Raw genomic sequence first — 24,977 nt, forward strand, 5'->3', positions numbered from 1 at the left:
TTGTGCCAAGCACATAATGAAGGCAGATATTTAAGAGGGCCCTTAGCACAGAAGCACTGGGTTAGTCAGAAGGCGAGGTGAGCTGTCACACAGCCTTGATGCTAGAATTAGGGTGCCCTGGTAGTATCTTATCAGCCATGACACTGGTGCATGGGGACTTTTTTTGTTTGAGACAGGCTCTTGCTTTGTTGCTCAGGCTGGAGTGCAGTGACATGATCATGACTCAGTGCACGCTCGACCTCGTGGGCTCAAGCAATCCTCTCACATCGGACTCCCGAGTAGCTGGGACCACAGTCTTGTACCACCATACGCAGCTAATTTCTTAATTTTTTTGTAGAGATGGGGGTCTCCTTTTGTTACCTAGGCTGATTTTGAACTCCTGGGCTTAAGTGATTCTCCTGCTTCCTCCTCTCAAAGTGCTGGAATACAGGCATGCCAGACATATGTAAACATTCTAAACTATATGAAAATATGTGAAAAGCTTTGTTATGCATTGTGAGACAACACAGCGGGAATATTTCACCATCTTCCTCAGGTTTAAAAGGAAATAACTTTAAGCATTTGTCTAAATAGCAAGTAATGTTTCACAGTGGATTCTCTTAAATTAAGCTTGAGCGTCTGCAGCATATACACAGCTTGAGCTGTAACCTGACGTAGAGACAGGCAACTTCAGTGCCCACTGTTCTTAGGATCCACTGCTTTTTCACAGCTAAAACACCCAAGTGGCACTGTTAAGTATTATGTTACTTTAGTCGTTAAACATATAAGCATACCTCCAAAGGTTGAATGTAGGCCACTTGCAGAAAGTAAGCAGAATGCTCATATTTAATTCTTGATGATACTGTGTTTAGCTTTCTTATTCTTTGAAATGCCATTGAGAAAAAATACTGGCATCTACACAAAGTAATTTCTTTTTCAGTTGACAATATTATTAGTAATGTTATTGTATCATTTCCCTACTTGGACAGAGTGTGAAAATTTTGAGGAGCTTTTCTGCCAGAAATTTCTTCATTTGCAAAACATTAATGAGATATTATATTTAAATGATTTTATTTAATAATAAGTGTACTTGGTGAACGTGGCATAGAACATACAAAATAAAACTAATTTTAAATTATTAACTATTACATTTATAAGAAAGACTTGCTAATCATACCACTGTTCATAATGATTCTGAATAAAGCATTATTTTTTTTACTGAAAACAATTGTAGCTATAACTCAATCATCTAAATTGTCATTAGTTTTATTGCTTTCTAATCCTCTTTAGCTGAAACTTTAATTTTGATTAATTTTCTTTTTCTGCATTGGTTTTGTGTGTGTGTGGAGGTAAAATTTACAGAATATAGAACTTGCCAGTTTTTCTATTTTTACGTGTACACTTCAGTGGAATTTAAGTACGTGTACCATTTTACCTTAACACCAGCATTGCACAGGGTTTCAGTTTCTCCACATCCTGCCCAACATTTGTTTTTCTGGTTTTCTTGGTTTCTGTTTTTTGTTGTTTTGATAATAGCATTCTAATGGGTGTGAAGTGGTATTGCATTATGGTTTTGATTTATATTTCCCTAGTGACTAGTGATGTTGAGCGTCTTTTCGAGTGCTTATTGGCCATTTGTATATCATCTTTGGAGCAATGTCCGTGTATATGCTTTGCCCAGTTTTGAATTGTGGTATTTGTCTTTTTGGAGTTCTGTTTATAGTCTGGATATTAATTCCTTATAATGTATGTAGTTTACAAATATTTTCTCCATTCTCTGGGTTGCCTTTTACTCTGTTGACAGTGGTTCTTGATGCACGAAAGTTTTTAATTCTGATGAAGTCCAGTTTGTCTATGTTTTCTTTTGTTGCCTGTGCCTTTGATGTTCTAAATAAGAAATCATTGCCAAATTCATTGTCGTGAAGCTTTTACCATTTTCTTCTAAAAGTTTTCTAACTTTAGCTCTTACATTTAGGTCTTTGCTCTATTTTAAGTTACTTTTTGTATTTGGTGTTAGATAAGGGTCCAACTTCATTTTAGCTACAATTTTATGTATTTTAAACTTGATTATGAAAAGCATGAAGTGTTTAGTTGAATAGAAAATTTTGTGCAGTGGAATTAACTGAATCTTTAAAACCTTTTTATTATGGAAATATTTAAACTAATCCACACATAGAAGAATATAATGAGTCCCCCATGTGCCCAGACCCCAGCATTAATTATCAATATTTTGCCAATCTCGTTTCATTTACATACACACCCCCACACACGTTTTTTCCTAGAAAATTTTAAGTAAAATCACAGATATTATGTCATTTTACCCATAATTACATAAATGTACATTTCTTAACATGGTATGTCTTTCTCTCATCACCTGTTTTGTTCTTTACTTTTATACGTTATACTATGTCATTATCAGACCTTGTAAAATTAACGAGAATTCCTTAATATGTCATATCCAGTTAATGATTGACTCATTTCTACTCCTGTTGAAGTACAATTTAGGAGGAGGTTTGAGGATATTTTTTAACATTAAGATATAAACTTTTATAACAACTGGTAAAATAATTGTTGCTAGAGTCTAACATTTCTATTGGTAAATTGGAAATTAGTATACATAGACATAGATTCTGCTCATTTTGCTTTCAATCTAAAATCATAGTTAAGATTACTGGCTGGGTGCGGTGGCTCACACCTGTAATCCCAGCACTTTGGGAGGCAGTGGTGGGTGGATCACGAGGTCAGGAGTTCTAGACCAGCCTGGCCAATGTGGTGAAACTCCGTCTCTACTAAAAATACAAAAAAAAACTATTCGGGCATGGTGGCAGGCTCTTGTAACCCCAGCTACTCGCGAAGCTGAGATAGAGAATTGTTTGAACCCAGGAGGCGGAGGTTGCAGTGAGCCAAGATCACGTCACTGCACTCCTGCCTGGGTGACAGAGTGAGACTCCGTCTCAAAAAAAAAAAAAAAAATTACTATGCTAGAAAGTCTTCCTGTAGAGGCATTTTTAAGAAGCATTATGATAGGCACTGCCTCTGGAAAGCAGGCGTGAATAGATGCCTGAGATCTATCATGAGAGAGACCATTCTTCATATATCAATTTTTACCTTCACATGTTGCCTTTTGTTTTGTTTTGGTCTTTTTTTGAGAGAGGACCTTGCTCTGTCCCTCAGGCAAGAGTGCAGTGGTGTGACCATAGCTCATTATAACCTTGAAATCCTGGGCTCAAGTGATCCTCTTTCCCAGCTCCCCGAGTAGCGATAACAGGCATACACCCCCATGCCTGGCTCTATGTTGCTATTTTGTATTTTAAAAACCTAATCCTGACTGTGCTGGTAGTCGCATGAATCTGTGCACATACATGCAAACAAGTACATGTAAAACTAGTGAAATCTGAATAAGCTTCATGGATTATATCAATGTCAGTTTCCTGATTCTAACAATGTATGATACTTATGCAAGATGTCATCATTGAGACAAAGCGAGTAAAGGATATGTGAGATCTTCATAGTATTTCTTATGACTGCAAAATAAAAAGATTTTAAAACTAAGTTATAATAACAAAGAACTCTGTGTCAAAACTAAAATATAAAGTTGAAATATCAATTTTATTTTTTAGGAATCTGGTGGACAGTAACAAACTTTGGTGAAATTTCAGGAACCCTAGCCATTGAAATGGATGAGGGAACCTATATAAAAGCACTCGACAATGGTCTTTTTACCCTGGGAGCTCCACACAAAGAAGGTTTGTGTCTGGAAGGGAAGATCCTGCCGCAAGTGTAGATTTTAGGACATTCATTCACTTAGGCCAAACTCTAACTAGTCTCAAATGTTTTTCAAAGGAATGGAACCATTGCTTTTGATTCTTCCATTTTTTTTAATTCCTTAATATTTACCAGCCATTGGCAAGTCCCTCTTTCTAATATAAGTGTTTGAAAACATTCCGTATAGTTCCAGAAGAATATCTTTGGAAATCAAAACAATATGAATAATTAATATAGTAAGTGGAAAGAAAAAAGAAAATCTATTTGTGTCAAATATGTTTGAATTTCTTTTTTATTCAGACCTATTACCAAAACTAACCTGCGTGCATTTAACAATTTGAAGTTTCCTCATTTTCTTTAGCCCATTAGAGGAAGCACTAATGAGATACGAAGTAATTAGAAGATAAAAAGCAGTACCATTTGGTCAGCAAGGCCATACATTGAATAAATGAAATCATTTAGCTTTTTTAAATAAGTGCTTATTTATGACTGTATTTTAAAACATAAAGAGAAGCTATCTCAAAAGTTATTAAATAAGCATTATATCACCCTGTCTTACTCAGTGTATAAAATTAGCACTGTAGTTAAAAGAAGGTAAAATAGATCTTGATTCCAAAGATACAGTATTACAGTGACTTCAGTATATCTGAATATTCTTACATTTAATTGCAGAAGAAAATAGCCACTTTTTTAAAGAAAATAATGTCTTTATATTTATAGCAAATGTCAAATTTATTTTCAAATGTTTTTTCTCCAATAGTTGATGAGGGCCCTAGTCCTCCAGAGCAGTTTACGGCTGTCAAATTATCTGATTCCAGGTGAGCTTATGTTGTAATATAATTAGTAAGCAGTTATTTTAAAAATTTAATTTTATTCATTAAAAATTTTAGTATCTGTCTTAAGCCCATGGTAATTTTGATATAAAAAATGAAATAGCTTTTTTGAAAAGTAGATTTTATGATCTACTTTTAGTGGATTTCCTATCAATATATAATGCTAGGCTGGAAAAAAGATATGTAAGTTAAAAAATGAAGATTAGTAATTTCTCACACCAAATAAGATAGATTAAAAAAAATCAAATAGTACAAAACCTGGTTCACTGTTGCTATGATATTTAAACTCACTGTTTGGAAGTCTAAAGACAAACAGGAAGACTCAAAAAAAGAATATTGTTGAAACCAGCAGAGAATGTTACAGCATCATAACGACAGAAAGAATATTTTTACTCACTATTTTTACAGTATTTTATAAAGTAGCCATTTTATTCTCACCTTGTGCAGAAGTATAGAATGATTCTTTGGATAAAAGATACTGAAAGTGAATTTACATATTTTAGTAATTGGTTACATCAACATGATAATGATTTCTGTTATATAATCATTAACGTATAAAGGAGTAAAAGTTAATTCTGGCATCCAAGGAGATTCTTGGTAAGGTAAAAGTAATCATAATTTTTAAAAATCACATTAAGATGATTATTTCTATACTTTCTTTGAAAGTCTGATGAGTAGGGTGAAAGACAAAGAATAAAAGCAGAGGAAGAAAAAATTCAATAGTTTTAAACTGCTTTAAAATTATAAACAAAAGAGGATTATAAAGAAAATTAACTGACAAATGAGGAAAATATTTGCAACAATCTTAATAGGCAGTGAGTTCTTACTCTTCACATGTATCTTGTATAGAATTCATAGCACTGAAGACCCCAGTAGAAAAACTGCAATCAGATCTGAATAGAAAAATGGGCAAGGGACATTACCAGATAATCTAAAAACTAAAAAGGAAAGGAAAAAAAAAAACAGTTGTTATTCTAGTTAACTACTAAAATGCAAATTAATAGAATACTGCTTTTTCCATATCAGGTTTTCAAGTATTTTTTTGGAGTCATAATATTTAAAAAAAAATCCATGATACAAAACATACTGTGGTAATTTGGGGTAAGAATGTAAATGGAAGCAACATTTTCTGGAAAACAGTTTGATGACATAAAGTTTTAGTAATTTATTATTGAAGTTTATAACTAAAGAGATATAATTGAAGAATGATGAATTTTGAAAATATTTTTTATGTAATATATAACGTATAATGTTTATATTAAAAAAGCAAAATATAAAACTAAATTTAAAACTGCACTGTCCAATATGGCAACAACTAGTCACATGTAGCTTTTTTTTTTTTTTGGAAGGCACAGAGTCTCACTCTGTCACCCAGGCTGGAGGGCAGTGGTGTGATCATAGCTCACTATAACCTAAAATTTCTGGGCTCAAGCACTCCTCCTGCCTCAGCCTCCTAAGTAGCTGGTATTACATGTGCACACCACCATGCCCAGCTAACTTTTTAAATTTTGTGTAGAGATGGGGTCTCACTATGTTGTCAAGGCTGATCTTGAACTTCTTGCCTCAAGCAATTTTCCCATTGCCTTCCCAAAGCACAGAGATTACAGGAGTATGTCACCACTCAGCCACATGCATCTTTTGAACACTTGGAATATGTCCAGTCTGAAGTTTTAGATATGTACACAATCACACACATACACATATCATGTTTTGATGTCCTATAATTAATTTTCTCTCAGTTTTTAACTTTCATCTATCTTATTAATGTACACAATTGCCCTGAAATCTGGCTATGAAAAATATCTTGGTATAAATTCAGATGAACTTGTTGAGCGTTCAGATGCAATTGGAACAAGAGAACAATGGGAACCAGTCTTTCAAAATGTAAGTGCTGTTATGGTTTATAAAAACTTCCTGTTAGTTTAACAGAAAGTCTGTAACAGTCAATCATAATATATTTAAAAAAAAGTAGGATGTAATAGTATAATACATTAAACTGGAATAAATCAGTAAGAACATAGAGCCTTAAAGAGATCTCAAAATAGAGTGCAACAAAAATAGCATTAGTACGTTTCCCCACAATTATTTCTGTATACTCTTAGTGCCTAGATGTGGATCTCATTTCCATTGAAGAACCAGTCAATTTTAGGTCACAGAGTAGGAAAACAGAATAGTTTCTAAGTATCTTCTTTGTAGCAGAAATCATGGATGCTTTCAGAAACATTACAGACTGTAAGTGAACAGTGGACCTAGCTAAGACCAAGTTGTGACAATTTGTGTATAAAATATAAATAGTAATAATTCATTAAAGTAAATTATCTCTAAAAGACTTTCAGTTCATAAGCTTAAAATAGTTTATGAAAAGATGGTTTTAATATAAGAAGAAAAAAGATGATATACTAATTCTTAATTTTAGTAAGTAGACAGTTGTAGCGTATGGATGTTTTGTTAAATCTTTGTTGATACAGAATACATAATTTCCTTTTTCTGTTTGTGTGAGAAGTAAAGATTGAACAAAAATATGTGAGTGTTAAACTGTCTTTAAAAAGTAGATAACTATATCAAAAACAGTAAGGACCAGTGGGCACCACGCAGAACAAGCAAATAGAAGATAAGCTCAGCTTTTGAGTAGCAGCTTTGGTAGTATACAATAGTGAACTGAAAATAGGAACTCAGCAGTGTTTTCTAAGATGACAGATTAAACAAACTTCCCACCAGAAAGAGGTAATCACTTAGACTAATTTCCTCATCTCCTAGGATAAATTCTTAAGTCAGTGACTTGAAAACTATTTTGACCCAATCCATTGATAAATGCATTTTTACATTGCAGCCAAGCACATACATATGTGAAACTGAAGTAAGAGTTGTACTTAACAATACTTACTTATCCATGTGTTATGCACCTTGATATTTCTTATTCTCTTTTACCCCTTCCTCTGTGTGTCTGTGTGTATTCCTTTTCCTCCCCACCCACCCAATACCGTTCAGTAAACACTGCGTTGATTTCATTACCTGCTAATGTGTTGCAATCCCTTTGAGATGATCCTACTAGTTATGATGAGAAGCTTCTAATAAAAGTTACACCAGTAGAAAATGCCAATATTTCATAAGACCAAGATGATAACTTAGATAGAACTAATAATACAACACTTTAGGAAAGTTCATTGCATTTTATTTTTAGGAAGGACACTAACTTTCAAAAATTTAAATTTAAATGAAAGAGGGTCTTAAAACTCTATTGCAAAAAGGACTCAGCTGAATAATCTGTGGCACAGGTTTAAATCACCTTGGACCACACCGCCATGTTCCAGGGCTCACCAGGAGCCATCCAGATGAGAGACCACCCAGCCCTTGTGACTTGACTAAGAAATTAAATACATGTTATCAGCACGTTTTTAACTGGATGTGATACAAATTTAACACATTTTGAAATCATTGTATTTATAAATATTTTGTCTAAATGTTATGGTATTCCAAGTTTTCCAAAAGAATCAACCAAATACAGGTTATAAATAAATGTTATATTTGTTACAGGAGTTAAGCTAACCAAATTTATAACCCAGATTTAGATACACAAGAAAATCAGTTTTTAAAGTTTTGTTTAATAGAAAGCAGTGTAATATATCAAACATTAAACAACTAAAAATATATAAGAATATTTATTTTCACACACAAAAGTCCCCCAGACATTGATTCTTAAATTCAAAACACCAAAGGCATTGTATATACCTTTTCATGTTTTCTAATTGTGAAGAAAATAAATTTTACTTAAAATGCTAATATTTGAATAAATTATGCATTCATAATTATGTTCTTGTCTTTAAAGTTAATTTTTGAAATAGAACTAAATCAGCTTTATCTTCAGTAGATCTTTTAGAAAGGAAGCAATCCCACCTCATCTAATTAGAATTTAGTCCTACTAGGAAGATACACTGCAAATGTTTATTGTGGTAATCTTTGAATAATAAAATGAAAGGTGATTTTGGTTTCCTTTTCTATATGTTCTTGTATTATATTTTTCAGGTTTTTCTCTAAGTTCTTTTCTGTGATTTTTAAATCAGGGAGGAAAAATTAATTCAGTCTAAACACTTAATGTTTCTTCTACAAGAAGTATCCTCATGGCTATTTTGTTATTTTGTTTCACTTAGGGGAAAAAGGCTTTGTTGGCCTCAAATAGCTGCTTTATTAGATGCAATGAAGCAGGGGACATAGAAGCAAAAAGTAAAACAGCAGGAGAAGAAGAAATGATCAAGGTAATGATGACATTTTATAAAGATTACTGCTTTCACACATGCGATGTGACTGTATCTCTTCAAAATGTTGTCATTTACTGTCACTTTAAAGATTTATTTAATAGCTTTTTATAATGTGGTGTTTCAAATAGACTTATTTTTAATTATAAATCCCATAGCTGATGGATTGTTTATACAATGTGGTAGAGAAATCAGTGCATCTAGGAGCTACCTTGCCATTATCTCCATGGATTAGTATCGTTTTTCTGGTAGTTCCACATGCTCTTTTTAAGCTTTCATTTTCTTATTTCTTCTATTTTAAAATCTAATTTTTAAAATAGATAACACGTACACGTGGTCCAACATTTTTAAAGCATATGAAGTAAGATGAAGACATATGCCTGCATACATCTTACTCACATGTGTCCCAGCTCCTGTTCCTCTTTCCTTTGTTTTGTTTTTTTATAGCCTCCTAAAATTTCTTTATAAACATATGAATATATTTATAATTTTCAACTGTTTTACACTAAAGGCAGCCTCCTCTATAGTCTTCTTGACTTTGATTTTTTTTCCTTAAAATTGTATCTTGGAGAGTTTTCTACCATTAGTTTGAATGTATAAAGTTTTCTCTTTTTCTTGCTTTTCCTCCCTTTCTCTCTCTCTCTTTTTTAACAGCCACATAATATTCCATTTTAGGGATATACCTTAATTTATTTAGCCTTTTATAGATGGAAATTTAGGCTGTTTCCAGTCTTTTGCTCTTATGAACAGTGCTGCAGTACATAACATTGAATATGCATCAATTTGTAGATGTGCGGGTGGACCTGAAGATAAATTTCCAGAAGCAGAATTACCAGGTCGGGGTATACGTGTTTGTATTTATGTAATGCTTGAGCTTCTGTGATGATAATCACGCTATGAAACATAAAAAATCATAGCAGAACTTCTGGGGCCTTATCCCTTACATTTTAAAAATATTTGTATTAATAGTACCCGTCTTCTTTGCATTAGGAGAAATACGAATCACATAAAACATGATTTTTATTTTATTTTTAAAATTTGTGTGCATCACTAAGCTGGAAATAAAAGTTGCTTATTCCAGGCTAAATTCCCTCATCCGTAGTCAGATGCATTATCCATTGCACCAGTGGCCTGTGCCCTCCCTAATCCTACTCTTTGTTTACATCATTGTAAAAGTTACACAGACATCTTCATATCAAGGTGAAATTCTAAATAATACTGTTAATATAACCTAGATAAATCAGGTAGTTAACTGGAATTTGATGAAAACATTTAAGGCTTAATTTTTTAGACTCACAAATGCCACTGATCTTTAATGATAAACATATAACAGGATGTGTCTAAAGAATAACTCCCCACTTCTTGACACATGATTTTTCTGTGTCTTGGGATTCCATCACTGTACTGACCATCGTGAACCTTGCTTTGTTTGTCTCTGTTGAGAATCACAGGTTGCATCCAGTCTGACCCATATTTGCTCTGTAAGGCATTGTGGGGGCCAGAGTGGAAGGCTCTAAGAGAGGGGGCAAATACCTTTTCTAAAATGCCCTTCGTTCTTATAATTAGAGCATAAAAATTTATGTTGCATTTTTCTCTACTACCAGTGCAATTTAAAAGCATCTATCAATTCTCTGTATGTGGTACATGTTAGATATCCGATCATATGTTTGATTTTCTTTTTAGAATAGCCTTGATTTCAGATAATTTCAAATCTAAAGCTCAAACAATTTCAATCTAAAATGTAGGTATTTTCCTACAGTTAGAGAAGTGAAATGTTATATTTTTTCGTTGCATGCATCCGGCACATGCGTTGTAGTCTTGAATTTCCATAATGCTCCTGTGAGGTGGATGTGAGCTCAGCCTTACAGACAGGAAGACAGCCCCTGACCCTCCTTACATCCTCGTGGTTTTTGTCAGTCAGTTCATGCAAATCACAGTGATTTCAAGGTATGGTAAGACAGGATGTGTACCCAGGCCCAGCTGACTCCAGAGGCCACTCTCAGTATTTCATAGCACATTGCTTCTCCGGATACAGATCATTGAGGAAATGCAGATGGGTTTGTGACTTACATTTATCTTTACTTATTTATATTTTATTGCATCATGTTTAAATTATTTTTCATCTGGATATCATCACAAATGTGTTATTGAAGGTAGTTGTAAATATATGTGCAGTGCTTGGCACTTATACAAAGATACAAAGATACTTACACAAAGATTGCGTTTTTCACTATTTGAAGAAATTTTCAGACGAAATACAAAGTTTTCTGGGTCTCTTTGGTTAGTCAAGTACTTGGAAGCTCTGAACAGTGATTATTTAGGACTCTTTTCGTACCATTTGATTACAGGCTGTCCTACTCTCTGTCAGCCTTTCACCTTTATGACCTTGCCTTGTCTACCAGAACACAGATCCCTCTTACTAAATGTAGCATTGTGCTACAGGCCCTAGCAGGGAATGTTTTCAGGTCTGGGACCCCTCTAATCAAAACTGTCACAAAGATGTCATTGGCACAAACACGTTATTTGTCATCACTTTCTAAGCAGCACTGGAACTGGACTCTGGCCACAGAGATCCCTTAGGAGACATGAGTCCTTGCCATTGGCAGTTGCTCGTTCTGCGGGTGATCCTAATTGATGAATGCAGATCAATTAACTTATGACATGTGATAGTAAACATCTATGCAAACTTAAGAGGATATAAGAAGCTAGTAAAAGAGGTGGGTTCTAATTAATTAAAAACAAGTTGTGTAATGTTAAAAATTTTAATACTTTGGTAATAGTCTGTGCAATGTAAAATAGCTATTAAGCTTTCAATCTAAGCAAATAAACACTTGTCTACTAGGGATAATTTGATCCTAGTGTATTCACTTGGAGGACAAATTTAAATTAATGATTGCTTTATTGCCTAGCAGGATCTGATGTGTAAAATATTTCTGAAATAATTTTGTCTGTAGTGTTTCTGACACAAGGGCTATGGAGGAAGTATGTGATAGCACTTACTCATGTAGATTAGATATATGAAGTAAAAACACATACCCAGAACCAGTCTTTTTCTGAATATAGTTGCTCAGTTAATTTTTGCTTCTGCTTAAGAAATCATCTCGAATGTTCTTATGTGATAGGTAAAGTGGGGAAGGGAGAAGATAAACATATAACCCATTGGATTCTCTTTTCCAATATCTAGATTAGATCCTGTGCTGAAAGAGAAACCAAGAAAAACAATGACATTCCAGAAGAAGACAAAGGAAATGTAAAACAATATGAAATCAATTATTTGTATGTATGCTTTTCCTTTTAGACCTACAGATTTGATGTTGAAGTGGTTATCAAAGTGCTTTCAAAATAAATTACCTAATTAGCTGCGGATGGTGGTGCATGTCTGTAGGCTCAGCTACCCGGGAGGCTGAGACAGGAGGATTGTTTGAGCCCAGGAGTTCAAGGCTGCAGTGAGCTCTGATCACCACTGCATTCCAGCTTGTGTGACAGAGCAAGACCCTGTCTGAAAAAGTGAAAACTGATGGACAAGAAGAGGCAACACAATTTAGCTCTAGGACAGAGCACTGAGCTAAATGCTTTTCTTTTCTTGAGGGTTCAGTTTTCCTAATCATCCTACCAGCTCCCAAAGCTAGTCACTCGGGTTAGTCAATCTCTCTATTCATTCATAGAATGGGCGTGATGCCAGTCAAAGTCTGTGCTATGGCCAGGACACAGAGGACTCCAGCCAGCATGCGCTAATAGAAGTGGGGCCTTCTGCTACCCAATCAATGAGTGGCCCTCCTCTTGAGAGGTCATGAAGGTCATCTTTGTTGTTCAAAAGCTTCAGCTTATTAAAAAAAATACAATTAGATATGTTTTTCTCCCACAAGAGGGAGTCTCGCTCTGTTCCGAAGACTGGAGTGCAGTGCCACTATCTCGGCTCATCGCAACCTCCGCCTCCCAGGTTCATGTGATTCTCCTGCCTCAGCCTCCCGAGTAGCTGGGACTACAGGCACACGCCACTACGCTCGGCTATTTTTGTAGTTTTAGTAGAGACAGGGTTTCACCATGTTGGCCAGGCTGTTCTCGAACTCCTGACGTCGAGTGATCGGCCTGCCTTGGCCTTCCAAAGGGCTGGGATTGCAGGTGTGAGCCACTGCGCCTGGCCTACAATTAGACTTTTTAAATAAGTGAAAAAGAAATTAACAGTATTTATAAATTTAATAGTAAATATGTATATTCAGAGTTTGAGATATTTTTCAATGAAGACATTTTCTTTGCAGAAAGAAATTTCAGAGCTTCCAAACCCACAAACTTAAAATAAGTAAAGAAGACATTAAAATTCTTAAAAAGGCTCAGAAAGATGGATTTTTGCATGAGACGCTTCTGGACAGCTAGCTATTTATTTACTTATTTTCACTATTTTCTGTAGCCAATGGAAATGGCATGTAGAAAACCTATATTCTCTTAAATTACTGTAGTTTCCACATTTTTGTCTTTATTTCTGATTTATGAATGTGGCAATATTACCTAGAGAGGACATCATGAGTTTGGGAAAAGACTGTCAAGAAAGAATATCTAAAAATTATAACCGATTCTAAGTATATATTTTAAGAAATTGAGGTTTGACTGTATCTACTTCATAAATTTATCATTATCTTTTTATAATTATTAGAACCAGAGTTAGAAAAAAGCAGTTTGACTAATAAAAAAATTATGTGGATTCTGTTAGAGTAGTTCAGGTTCCTTAAAATAAGCACAGATCAACTAAAAAACTAAGTATAAAAGCTAAACAAGTGAAATTGAAGCAGTTTTATTGTAAGATTTGGAAGAGTGCAGGATGTTTATCATAGCACATTGTTAATACTTATTACTCTTCCTATGTAGACAAGTAATGTCCTAGATTTACCATATAGAAAAACAGGTAGAGACGTTTAGCTGTGAGTGTACAAGTATAAATAAATTAATTGCCAGATTTTGACAATCACCAGCCGCTCATTCAAGTCCTATGCTGCAAAATTACTCTTATCCTTTTTTTACATTACTTGATAAATGCAATGTTTAATTACATATTTCCTGTTAACTAGCTGGTAGAATTCATACCTACAGTCAGTAAATAATGTTAAGAATTTTTTCCAGCTGAGCAAATGAATATGTATCTAGTTGTAAGAAATCAAGAAGAGGATATAAAATATAATCAGGGTGTGGACTCTAAAATGGAATAAGCTCTATGTCCTGTAACTTTTCTCACTTGTAATAATACAGCATTCTCACCCTGTTAAAGGGAAATTTAGAGCACCCTTAAATTCTGGAATAATTAAAATTGCTATTTGGATTGAAAAAGCCGTTTGGCAACATTTATTGAATATTAGAAAATAACTTTTATAAGATTAGAATCTATTTTTTATAGAAACCAAATTTAAAAGTATACATATTTTAACATAAGTGTTTTGGTAAAACAATAATCAAAATCAGACACAGAGTATTAAAGCTTTTTATATTTATTAGTAGTTGAATATATATGGGATGTTTTACATAGATTAATTTTACTATTTTTCTTTGTTTAAACAAGAGAACCAAATTGAAAGCCGACACATACTGCAAATGACTGGGATTTTTGTTTCTGCCTTATCTTTTTGCTTTTTTTTTTTCTGAGTAAAATATTCAGAGGGAATGCTTTTACAGAGTTCTTGAATTGTTGTGAAATTATTGTTTAGCTAGTAGCTAGTTTAACCAGGATTAAACAAGTCTAATCAGGATTCTTCATGGATGTACTTTTTAGCTAACTACAGTTTTTCACATGGAAATGAACCTTACAGTACACACTTAACCTACCACAGATTTTTTTTTTTTTGGATTTCCTGTCCTGAAGAATGAACTGTACTAGAAACCAATTCTTTCTGCTCTACTTGTTGAATCTTTCTTACTGGATTGTATTCTTACTTTACTTTATACAATAGATGCTTAATCAGTGCCTTTAATAGGAAGTTAGAAACTCCAAATCCAATCAACAAGGCTTTGATTCTACCTCCTAAGTACTACCCAGATCACAGACAATCCAAATATCAGAACTAGGCGGCTGGGCAGAGAGGACAAATCATCTATTAGGGAGTGGGACAGAAAGTGGAAACACTATAAAGGAGCAAGTAGGCTCAGAAAAGAGGCAAGAGTAGTACTGGGGAAACTCCCTACTGAGGACAGGTTTGCCAGAGTGGATATGTATGTGATGCTTTTGTCCTCGTGGACTGGAATGGAAGCTGATAAAGAAGTTCTGATGCTACGTGTTGCTTAGGTCTGCTTTGTTGTAGCCTGTCTCTTTCAGAGTTTCTAAACACAATATTCCTGTGGCATCTAACGCCAGTGAGAGCTCCAAATCCAGGCTGTGTATCACATGCCATGGGAAACTCTGCCTCAGGACTGAGGTTGGTTCAAGCATCTGGATGATGTCAAAAGCACACGTTGTGTGTTGGCCTAACCTGAAAGACCCTATCTAGTTCTAGCCTTTAAATTAGCTCTGTCACCAAATCTAGAGTTACATGGCATCTGTACAATCTAGGTAGCTGAGGCATGGGATCAGCCCTATAAAGGAGCTTTTGGAGCTTTTGTTGTAGGTCTAGCTTCAACTTGGAACTCCAGTTCCAATACCTGGACTTTCTCTCATCGTGTGTTCTGATCCTTGGATTGGGAACAAAGTAACCACTCTGATCCCACAAAGCAGTGGTTCTGGTTCCCAACTGGTGACTGTTTTGCCTCCCAGGGGACATTTTTGCTTTTCACAACTGGAATACGGTGTTAGAGGGTAGAGGCTAGGGATGCTGCGAAGCATGTGGCAGAATCCTGTTACGCCCAGAATGCTAACAGTGCCAAGTTTATGGAGCCTTCCCACCCATGGGCTTGGTCTATTCCTTGCTTTTGCCAGCCCCCTAACCCTTAAACACAACAGTTCAAATCTATATGCATAAGCATCTCCTAGGGACCTGAACGTTTCCAATATCGACTACTGAGACCCATCCGTAGAGATGCAGGCTTAGGAGGTCTAGGATTGGGCTCAAAATTTGCATTTTAACAAGTACTCCAGGTCATTCTGAAGCAAGTGATACAAACCACACAATGAGGAACACCGCCTTCAAGAGACTAAATCTTGCTTCCCAACACTAGCTTCCTATCTGAGTCCATCTGCCTGCTGACTCGCTTTCCTGGCACAAACGTTCTTCATGTAGGCACAGTGTGTTCCTGGACTCCATGTCAACCCATTCACCCTCATGTTCCCTTGGTTCCTGTCCCCAGTCCAGTGAGCAGAACTGATTACAGATCTTCACAACAGAAGATACAGATTTAAAATAACTTGCCTGTTCCCGTTGACTTTATCCACTAGTGAAGAAGGACAAGTGGACCAGGGGAGAGGGTAGGTGGGGGCTCCTTCCCTATTCCTCCCATTCCACTTTATACAAACCCCAGCTAGACCACTGGGAGAGCAACGGAGGTTAAGAATGACTGCATCTAAATATTGTCATCTGGTCCACTCTTCTTCCATCTTGTACACAAGAATATCATGAGTTTTGTTTAAAGCACCGCTGAAACAAACATAAACTCTGGCTTAGCATGCCCCTGACAGATCAGTCTAGTAATCTTGTCAAAACCAAGATTACCTAAAAGCACTAACCAAAGGAAAAGCTCCTTCACCCCAACCTATGACTGCTCACATTTTTCACATTGAATCATTTCAATTGTATTTTAAAGTTCATTCACTCTTTACCACCTCCAAGCTGCTCCTGAACACAACTGATTATTATTTTTTAATTTTGAAAACTTTCTCACTTCTAGAATTTCTACTTTAGCCTTTGTTATTATTGTAGTTTCTTCTTCTCTGCTGTGATTTCCTATCCATTTATTTTAAGGGTTTTTGGGGTTTTGATTTTAGTAAGAATTACAATAACTACTTTAAAAATCCACACTAATTCCAACATCTGGGTCATCTCGACATCAGTCGCTCTTGATTGCCTTTTTCTTTGAATATGTTTCTTTATATGTTTGATATAATGAGAATGAATTCTAAAGATTTTAAAACTAGATTTTGTTTTGTTCCTCTGAAAATTTTGATAATTTTTTGTTGTACTATTTTGTTTGATTTTTTTATCTATTTTATACTTTACAATATATTTTCCTCCAATGATTTTAACATTTCTATTTCTCAACATATTTATGTTTATGTTAAAAATTACTCAAAGTAGCTTGATGCACTGACTCCCATCTGTAATCCCAGAACTTTTAGAGGCCAAGGCAGGAGAGTCACTCGAGCCCAGGAGTTGGAAACCAGCCTACACAATAGGGCAAGACCCTGTCTCCACAAAAAATTATTAGGGTGGTGCAAAAAGTAATTGCGGGCTTTGCCATTACTTTCAATAGCAAAACCCGCAATTATTCTTGCACCAACCTGATAAAAAATAAGCTGGCTATGGTGGCCTGTGCCTGTGGTCTCAGCTATTTAGGAAGTGAAGGCAGAGGTGGGAGGATTGCATGAGCCCAGGAGTTCCAGACAAGCCTTAGACCCTGTCTCTATGAGAAAAAAAAAAATAGCTGGGCCCACGTACCTGTCGTACTAGCTACATGGGAGTCAAAGGCAGAGGTGCCAGAATCACTTGAGCCCAGAAGCTCAAGGCTACAGGGCACTGTGATTGTGCCACTGCACTCCAGCCTGGGTGATGGAGCACGACCCTGAACCAAAATAATATTTATAATTAGAAAAAGGAAAGACCTAGAACACCAGGTTAGGGTTAAGTATTCTAAAATTTAGCTGACTTACTCTGTTTTGTATAAAACAGGTTGCCACAGAAAATAAAGCATGCCCATTTAATTTTAAATTTCAGATAAATAAATAATTTTTTCATTTAAGTATATCCCATGCAATATTTGGGACATGCTTATACTAAAATATTATTCCTTGTTTATCTGAAATTGAAATTTAACTGGGTATTACATAATCAGAGCAGCCTGACCATAAAAGATATGTAGGCTGATCAAAATTCTACTTAAAACTTCAAGCTTTATAATAAATGCATTATTAATCAAGAACTATTATTTACTGAAACCTGTGTAGATCCCCATATTTATCTTTTTAAATGTGAAACTAGGAAAGCTACATAAAGAACATTTATATAAATAAATGACTGTTCTATAGCTGAAAGGAAAACTCTAGCTTTTATTTTTCTCCCTAAACTTAAGCTTTATTCTACCTTTGTATAAACAATAAAATTACAGCTCAACTTTTGAAACAGAGATCATAATATAAAAATAAAGCAAAAATCCCAGAAATATTTAACAGGCAACAAATCTTTCACATCATCTTACTATAGCAACTAAACATATAATAATTTAGAATGATCCATTAATTATAAGTAAAGAATAAATTCTTTTACAAAGCATAACTATTAATATTATTGACCATCATAAGAGCAAATATTTTAAGTAAAACACCATGAATACTTTACAGAAAGGAGCGAGTTGCAGACACAGTCATTCTTGGATTTCTTTCAACACCAGGCTTTCTTCCCTTTTTGCCTGAACTGGGAGTTGAATATTTCCTCTCTTTTCCCTCTAGTCTCTGAAGCATCTTTTGTACTAGAGTTATGTGCAGAGACTTTCCGGAAATTTGGATTTGTAAATTGTGCTGTTGTATCTTCTAGGAACTGCAGTGATCCAGATATAGAGCTGTTGCTCTCGCTTATATAAGTGCAACATTTTGATTCAAAAAAGGAAACAAAAGGAAGAGAGTTGATTACATTTGGCTACTGACATTAATAATAATAAATAATAATTGTACTTGTAATATAAACATCTGAAAGTTTTAGTTCTAAGAATGGCTGTCCACATAAGAAAATTATGTAAAAATAATTAATGCCTATTATAATTTCTTTAACCAATCAAAAAGTATAATTTAAGGATGGCTGTTTAAGGATTAAATTGCAGCAATTGTTAAACGTAGATATTAGTCATATTTATTAAGTGACACACAGTGATACTGAAGGCACTTATTTCTCAAGAAACATAATTTTTTCCCAACAAGAACATACTACATCCTAGACATCAAATGAAAATAAGCATTAATTTTCACCACAGGAGGGCGACAATCAGAGAACTGAGGTGGTACAGATCCATTAGAGGACGATATTCATGAGTCTATCAGTCTCTACTGTAGGACAGAGCAAGAATTTTTAAAGAATCTCGGTGAAGGCTCCTTTTCAAAAAAATACAAAGTTTAAAGGCTTTGAAACGTAAATTATTTTTTCCAGTTATTACATTGAGGACAAAGTTATAGTTGTAAAGTTAAGATTTTTATAACTATCCCTAAAATTGATTCTCAGTGACTCCCTTGATCTACATATGTTAAAGAAAAAGTCAAGATGAAGATGTGTTAAATATTTTCCAGGTTTTAAAAATCAGTTTTAATATAAGGTATACCCAAATAATGGTGAATTAAATGACAATGAAAGTAAGTTACAGCAGATGCTCATTCATCAACATGCCTTGAAATTAAAGGTTTATAAGGTGCATAAGGGAAAAGTTTTTGATGTTGCCATTACATTCACAAAAGTAGCTGAGGCACGTACAGCATGAAGTTCACTAAGTGCTTGCAACATAACCAGCACTAAATTTTGTTGAATAAATAAATGAATATTTTTGTATAGCATCTGTTCAAAATCTCTGATATAAAAATGAAAATAATCTGAAAATATGCAAAACAGAAATTTCCCTCAAACTGCTGCCAATTCATACAAACAATAAGATGAATTTCAAAAGGAGTACATGATAATAAAATCAAGTTTCAAAATGGCTGGCCTTTTTTAGCAAAACCCATGTTCTGAAAAAGGAATAAGACATCAAATGTTTTGAGAACCAAAATTTTACTGCTGTTTCTCTAACACCCTGTTGTTAACCTGAGCCGCCATCCTCTTACCATCAATAACAGATTTTCATCATAAAATACAAGAAACAGGCCAGGTGCCAGTCAATAACAGATTTTCATCATCAAATACAAGAAACGGGCAGGGCACAGTGGCTCACACCTGTAATCCCAGCTCTTTGGGAGGCTGAGGTGGTTGGATCACTTGAGGTCAGGAGTTTGAGACAAGCGTGGCCAACATGGTGAAACCTCATCTCTACTAAAAATACAAAAATTAGCTGGGTGTGGTGGCAGGCGCCTGTAATCCCAGCTAATCAGGAGGCTGAGGCAGGAGAATCACTTGAACCCGTGAGGTGGAGGTTGCAGTGAACTGAGATCAAGCCACTGTACTCCAGCCTGGGTGACAGAGCAAGACTCTACCTTAAAAAACAAAAAATACACATCATAACAGAATCTCTGGGACACATTCAAAGCAGTTTGTAGAGGTAAATTTATAGCACTAATTGCCCACAAGAGAAAGCAAGAAAGATCCAAAATTGACATCCTAACATCACAATTAAAAGAACTAGAAAAGCAAGAGCAAACACTTTCAAAAGCTAGCAGAAGGCAAGAAATAACTAAAATCAGAGAAGAACTGAAGGAAATAGAGACACAAAACACCCTTCAGAAAATTAATGATTCCAGGAGCTGTTTTTTTTGAAAAGATCAACAAATTCTATAGACAGCTAGCAAGACTAATAATAAAACAGACAAGAATCAAATAGGTGCAAGAAAAAATGATAAAGGGGATATCACCACCGATCCCACAGAAATACAAACTACAATCAGAGAATACTATGATCACCTCTACATAAATAAACTAGACAATCTAGAATAAAAGGATAAATTACTCGACATATCCTCCCAAGACTAAACAAGAAAGAAGTTGAATCTCTGAATAGACCAATAACAGGCTTTGGAATTGTGGCAATAATCAATAGCTTACCGTCTAAAAAAAGTCCAGAACCAGATGGATTCATGCTGAATTCTACCACAGGTACAAGGAGGAGATGGTACCACTCCTTATGAAACTATTCTAATCAATAGAAAAAGAGGGAATCCTCCCTAACTCATTTTATGAGGCCAGCATCATCCTGATACCGAAGCCTGGCAGAGACACAACGGAAAACGATAATTTTAGACCAATATCCTTGATGAATATTGATGCAAAAACCCTCAATAAAATACTGGCAAACAGAATTCAGCAGCACATCAAAAAGCTTATCCACCATGATCAACTGGGCTTCATTCCTGAGATGCAAGTTTGGTCCAACATACACAAATCAATAGATGTAATCCAGCATATAAACAAATGCAAAGACAAAAAGCACATGATTAACTCAATAGATGCAGAAAAGGCCTTTGACAAAATTCAACAACCCTTCATGCTAAAAACTCTCAATAAATTAGGTATTGATGGGACATATCTCATAATAATAAGAGCTATCTTTGACAAACCCACAGCCAATATCATAATGAATGGGGAAAATTTGGAAGCCTTCCCTTCGAAAACTGGCACAGCACAGGGATACCCTCTCTCCCCACTCCTATTCAACATAGTGTTGGGAGTTCTGGCCAGGGCAATCAGGCAGGAGAAGGGAATAAAAGGTATTCAATTAGGAAAAGAGGAAGTCAAATTGTCCCTGTTTGCAGATGACATGATTGTATATCTAGAATACCCCATCGTCTCAGCCAAAAATCTCCTTAAGCTGATAAGCAACTTCAGCAAAGTCTCAGGATACAAAATCAATGTACAAAAATCACAAGAATTCTTATACACCAATAACAGACAAACAGAGAGCCAAATCATGAGGGAATTCCCATTCAAAATTGCTTCAAAGATAATAAAATACCTAGGAATCCAACTTAAAAAGGATGTGAAAGAACTCTTCAAGGAGAAGTACAAATCATTGCTCAATGAAGTAAAAGAGGATACAAACAAATGGAAGAACATTCCATGCTCATGTGTAGGAAGAATCAATATCATGAAAATGGCCACACTGCCCAAGGCAATTTATAGATTCAATGTCATCCCCATCAAGATAAAAAAGTCTTTCTTCACAGAAATAGAAAAAACTACTTTAAAGTTCATATGGAACCAAAAAAGAGCCTGCATCGCCAAGTCAATCCTAAGCCAAAAGAACAAAGCTGGAGGCATTACACTACCTGACTTCAAACTATACTACAAAGCTACAGTAACGAAAACAGCATGGTACTGCTACCAAAACAGAGATATAGATCAATGGGACAGAACAGAGCCCTCAAAAATAATGCTGCATATCTACAACTATCTGATCTTTGACAAACCTGACAAAAACAATCAATGGGGAAAGGATTCCCTATTTAATAAATGGTGCTGGGAAAACTGGCTAGCCATATGGAGAAAGCTGAAACTGGATCCCTTCCTTACACCTTATACAAAAATTAATTCAAGATGGATTAAAGACTTACATGTTAGACCTAAAACCATAAAAACCCTAGAAGAAATCCTAGGCATTGCCACTCAGGACATAGGCATGGGCAAGGACTTCATGTCTGAAACAACAAAAGCAATGGCAACAAAAGCCAAAATTGACAAATGGGATCTAATTAAACTAAAGAGCTTCTGCAAGTCAAAAGAAACTACCATCAGAGTGAACAGGCAACCTGCAGAATAGGAGAAAATTTTCGCAACCTACTCATCTGACAAAGGGCTAATATCCAGAATCTACAATGAACTCAAACAAATTGACAAAAAAAACCAAACAAACAACCCCATCAAAAAGTGGGCAAAGGATATAAACAGACACTTCTCAAAAGAAGACATTTATGCAGCCAAAAAACACATGAAAAAATGCTCATCGTCACTGGCCATCAGAGAAATGCAAATCAAAACCAAAATGTGATATCATCTCCCACTGGTTAAAATGGCGATCATTAAAAATTCAGGAAACAACAGGTGCTGGAGAGGATGTGGAGAAATAGGAACACTTTTACACTGTTGGTGAGACTGTAAACTAGTTCAACCATTGTGGAAGTCAGTGTGGAGATTCGTCAGGGATCTAGACTAGAAATACCATTTGACCCAGCCATCCCATTACTGGGTATATACTCAAAGGACTATGAATCATGCTGCTATAAAGACACATGCACACGTATGTTTATTGTGGCACTATTCACGAGAGCAAAGACTTGGAACCAACACAAATGTCCAACAATGATAGACTGGATTAAGAAACTGTGGCACATATACACCATGGAGTACTACGCAGGATAAAAAATGAAGAGTTCATGTCCTTTGTAGGGACATGGATGAAACTGGAAAACATCATTCTCACCAAACTATCACAAGAACAAAAAACCAAACACCACATGTTGTCACTCATAGGTGGGAATTGAACAATGAGAACACATGGACACAGGAAAGGGAACATCACACACTGGGGACTGCTGTGGGGTGGTGGGAGTGGGGAGGGATAGCATTACAAGATATAACTAATGCTAAATGCCGAGTTAATGGGTGAAGGACACCAACATAGTACATGTATACGTATGTAACAAACCTGCACGTTGTGCACATGTACCCTAAAACTTAAAGTATAATAAAAAAAATAGTCAAGAAACAACAGATACTGGCAAGGCTGTGGAGAAATAAACACTTTTACACTATTGGTAGGAATGTTAATTAGTTCAATCATTGTGGAAGACAGTTTGGCAATTCTGCAAGGATCTAGAACCAGAAATACCATTTGACCTAGAAATCCCATTACTGGGTATATATCCAAAGGACTATAAATCATTCTATTATAAAGACGCATGCATGTGTATGTTTATAGCAGCACTATTCCCATTAGCAAAAACGGAATCAATCCAAATGCCCATCAATGATAGACTGGATAAAGAAAATGTGGTACATACACGCCATGGAATACTATGCAGCCATAAAAAAGAATGAGGTCATGTCTTTTGCAGGGACATGAATGAATCTGGAAACCATCATCTTCAGCAAACTAATACAGGAACAGAAGACCAAACACCACATGTTCTCACTCAAAAGTGGGAGCTGAATAATGAGAACACCTGGACACAGGGAGGGGAACAACACACACTGGGGCCTGTCAGTGAGGATGGGGAGGGAGAGCATCAGGATAAATAGCTAACGCATGTGGGGCTTAATACCTAGGCACCTAGGTGGTGGGTTGATAGGTACAGCAAATCATCATAGTGCACGTTTACCTACGTCACAAAACTGCCTGTCCTGCACATGTATCCTGGAACTTAAAATGAAATTTAAAAAAATAAAATAAAATGAAAAGAAAACAGAAGAGTACTGAAAATTAGCCCACAGTTCCACAGCCTGTACAGCAAGCATGATGCTGACATCTGCTCACCTTCTGGGGAGGCCTCAGGAAACTTATCAATCATGTTGGAAGGGAAAGCAAGAGCAGGAGGAAGAGAGAGGGGGGAAGATCCTACACACTTTATACAACAAGTTCCCATGAGAACTCTATCACAAGAGCAGCGCTGGGGAATTATGTTTAACCAATAGAAACTGCTCCCATGGACCAGCCACCTCCCAGCAGGCCCCATCTCCGACAATGGGAACCACCGGAGGCTGCTCCCATGGACCAGCAACCGGCCAGCAGGCCTCGTCTCCGACACTGGGAACCACTGGAAACTGCTCCCATGGACCAGCCACCTCCCAGTAGGCCCCATCTCCAACACTGGGGATTACATTTCTATTGAAGTTTCCCATAATTTTGGAACACATACTAATAACATTTATAAAAATACAGTCCAAAGTAGACCAAACACCATTCATTCTTCTATTTGAAAGTTTTCCCTCTATTCTAATGTCACAATCCCCAGCGTTATTAATCAGAATCCTGCATTTAAGGGCATCTGTTAAATTTTACAGCTGATTATAAAACCATCATTTAAAGAGGACCAAAATGAGACAACAATTGTCTGCGAATGACAAGAACATTAAAAGCAGCCACAGTTAAAGACACGAACAACAGCCTTTAAAGTAGAATTTGCTGTAGAGCCTGTTATGAGGGAGATATTTCTAGTTATTACCTCTTTTATTCTAAACCATGGAAAAAGGACCTAACAAATAAAGTCCTTCTAGAAGAGTGAAGGGCTCCTGGGAATGTTCTCTTTAATCCATGATGTGGGATAAGGGGAGTTTTGACTGACTATGAGGCAATGTATATACCACTAAAGTTTCAACACCCTAAAAGGAAAAAAAAG

At 35.7% G+C, this 24,977-nt stretch overlaps 1 protein-coding gene across 4 annotated transcripts in view; it reads left to right on the top strand.

Annotated features, from left to right (window-relative positions):
* Positions 1–24,977, top strand: part of LOC129052396 (protein FRG1-like) — a 44,157-nt gene that overhangs the window by 7,846 nt on the left and 11,334 nt on the right. For 2 of the 4 annotated variants that reach the window (XR_008517402.2, XR_008517403.2), the window contains exons 3-6: positions 3,600–3,725; positions 4,505–4,562; positions 8,726–8,830; positions 9,620–10,406. Coding sequence is in view for 2 of the 4 variants with exons in the window: in XM_054542804.2 (XP_054398779.1) it covers positions 8,726–8,830; positions 12,015–12,106 (197 nt within the window). In the remaining 2 variants the exon portion in view is untranslated. Of the gene's footprint in view, positions 1–3,599; positions 3,726–4,504; positions 4,563–8,725; positions 8,831–9,619; positions 10,407–12,014; positions 12,107–24,977 lie in introns of those variants that run through there. The other 2 variants (XM_054542805.2, XM_054542804.2) reach the window with 2 other exon arrangements.

The sequence above is a fragment of the Pongo abelii genome, chromosome 11 (assembly GCF_028885655.2).
Source record: "Pongo abelii isolate AG06213 chromosome 11, NHGRI_mPonAbe1-v2.0_pri, whole genome shotgun sequence".
In the NCBI taxonomy this organism is placed as follows: Eukaryota; Metazoa; Chordata; class Mammalia; order Primates; family Hominidae; genus Pongo; species Pongo abelii.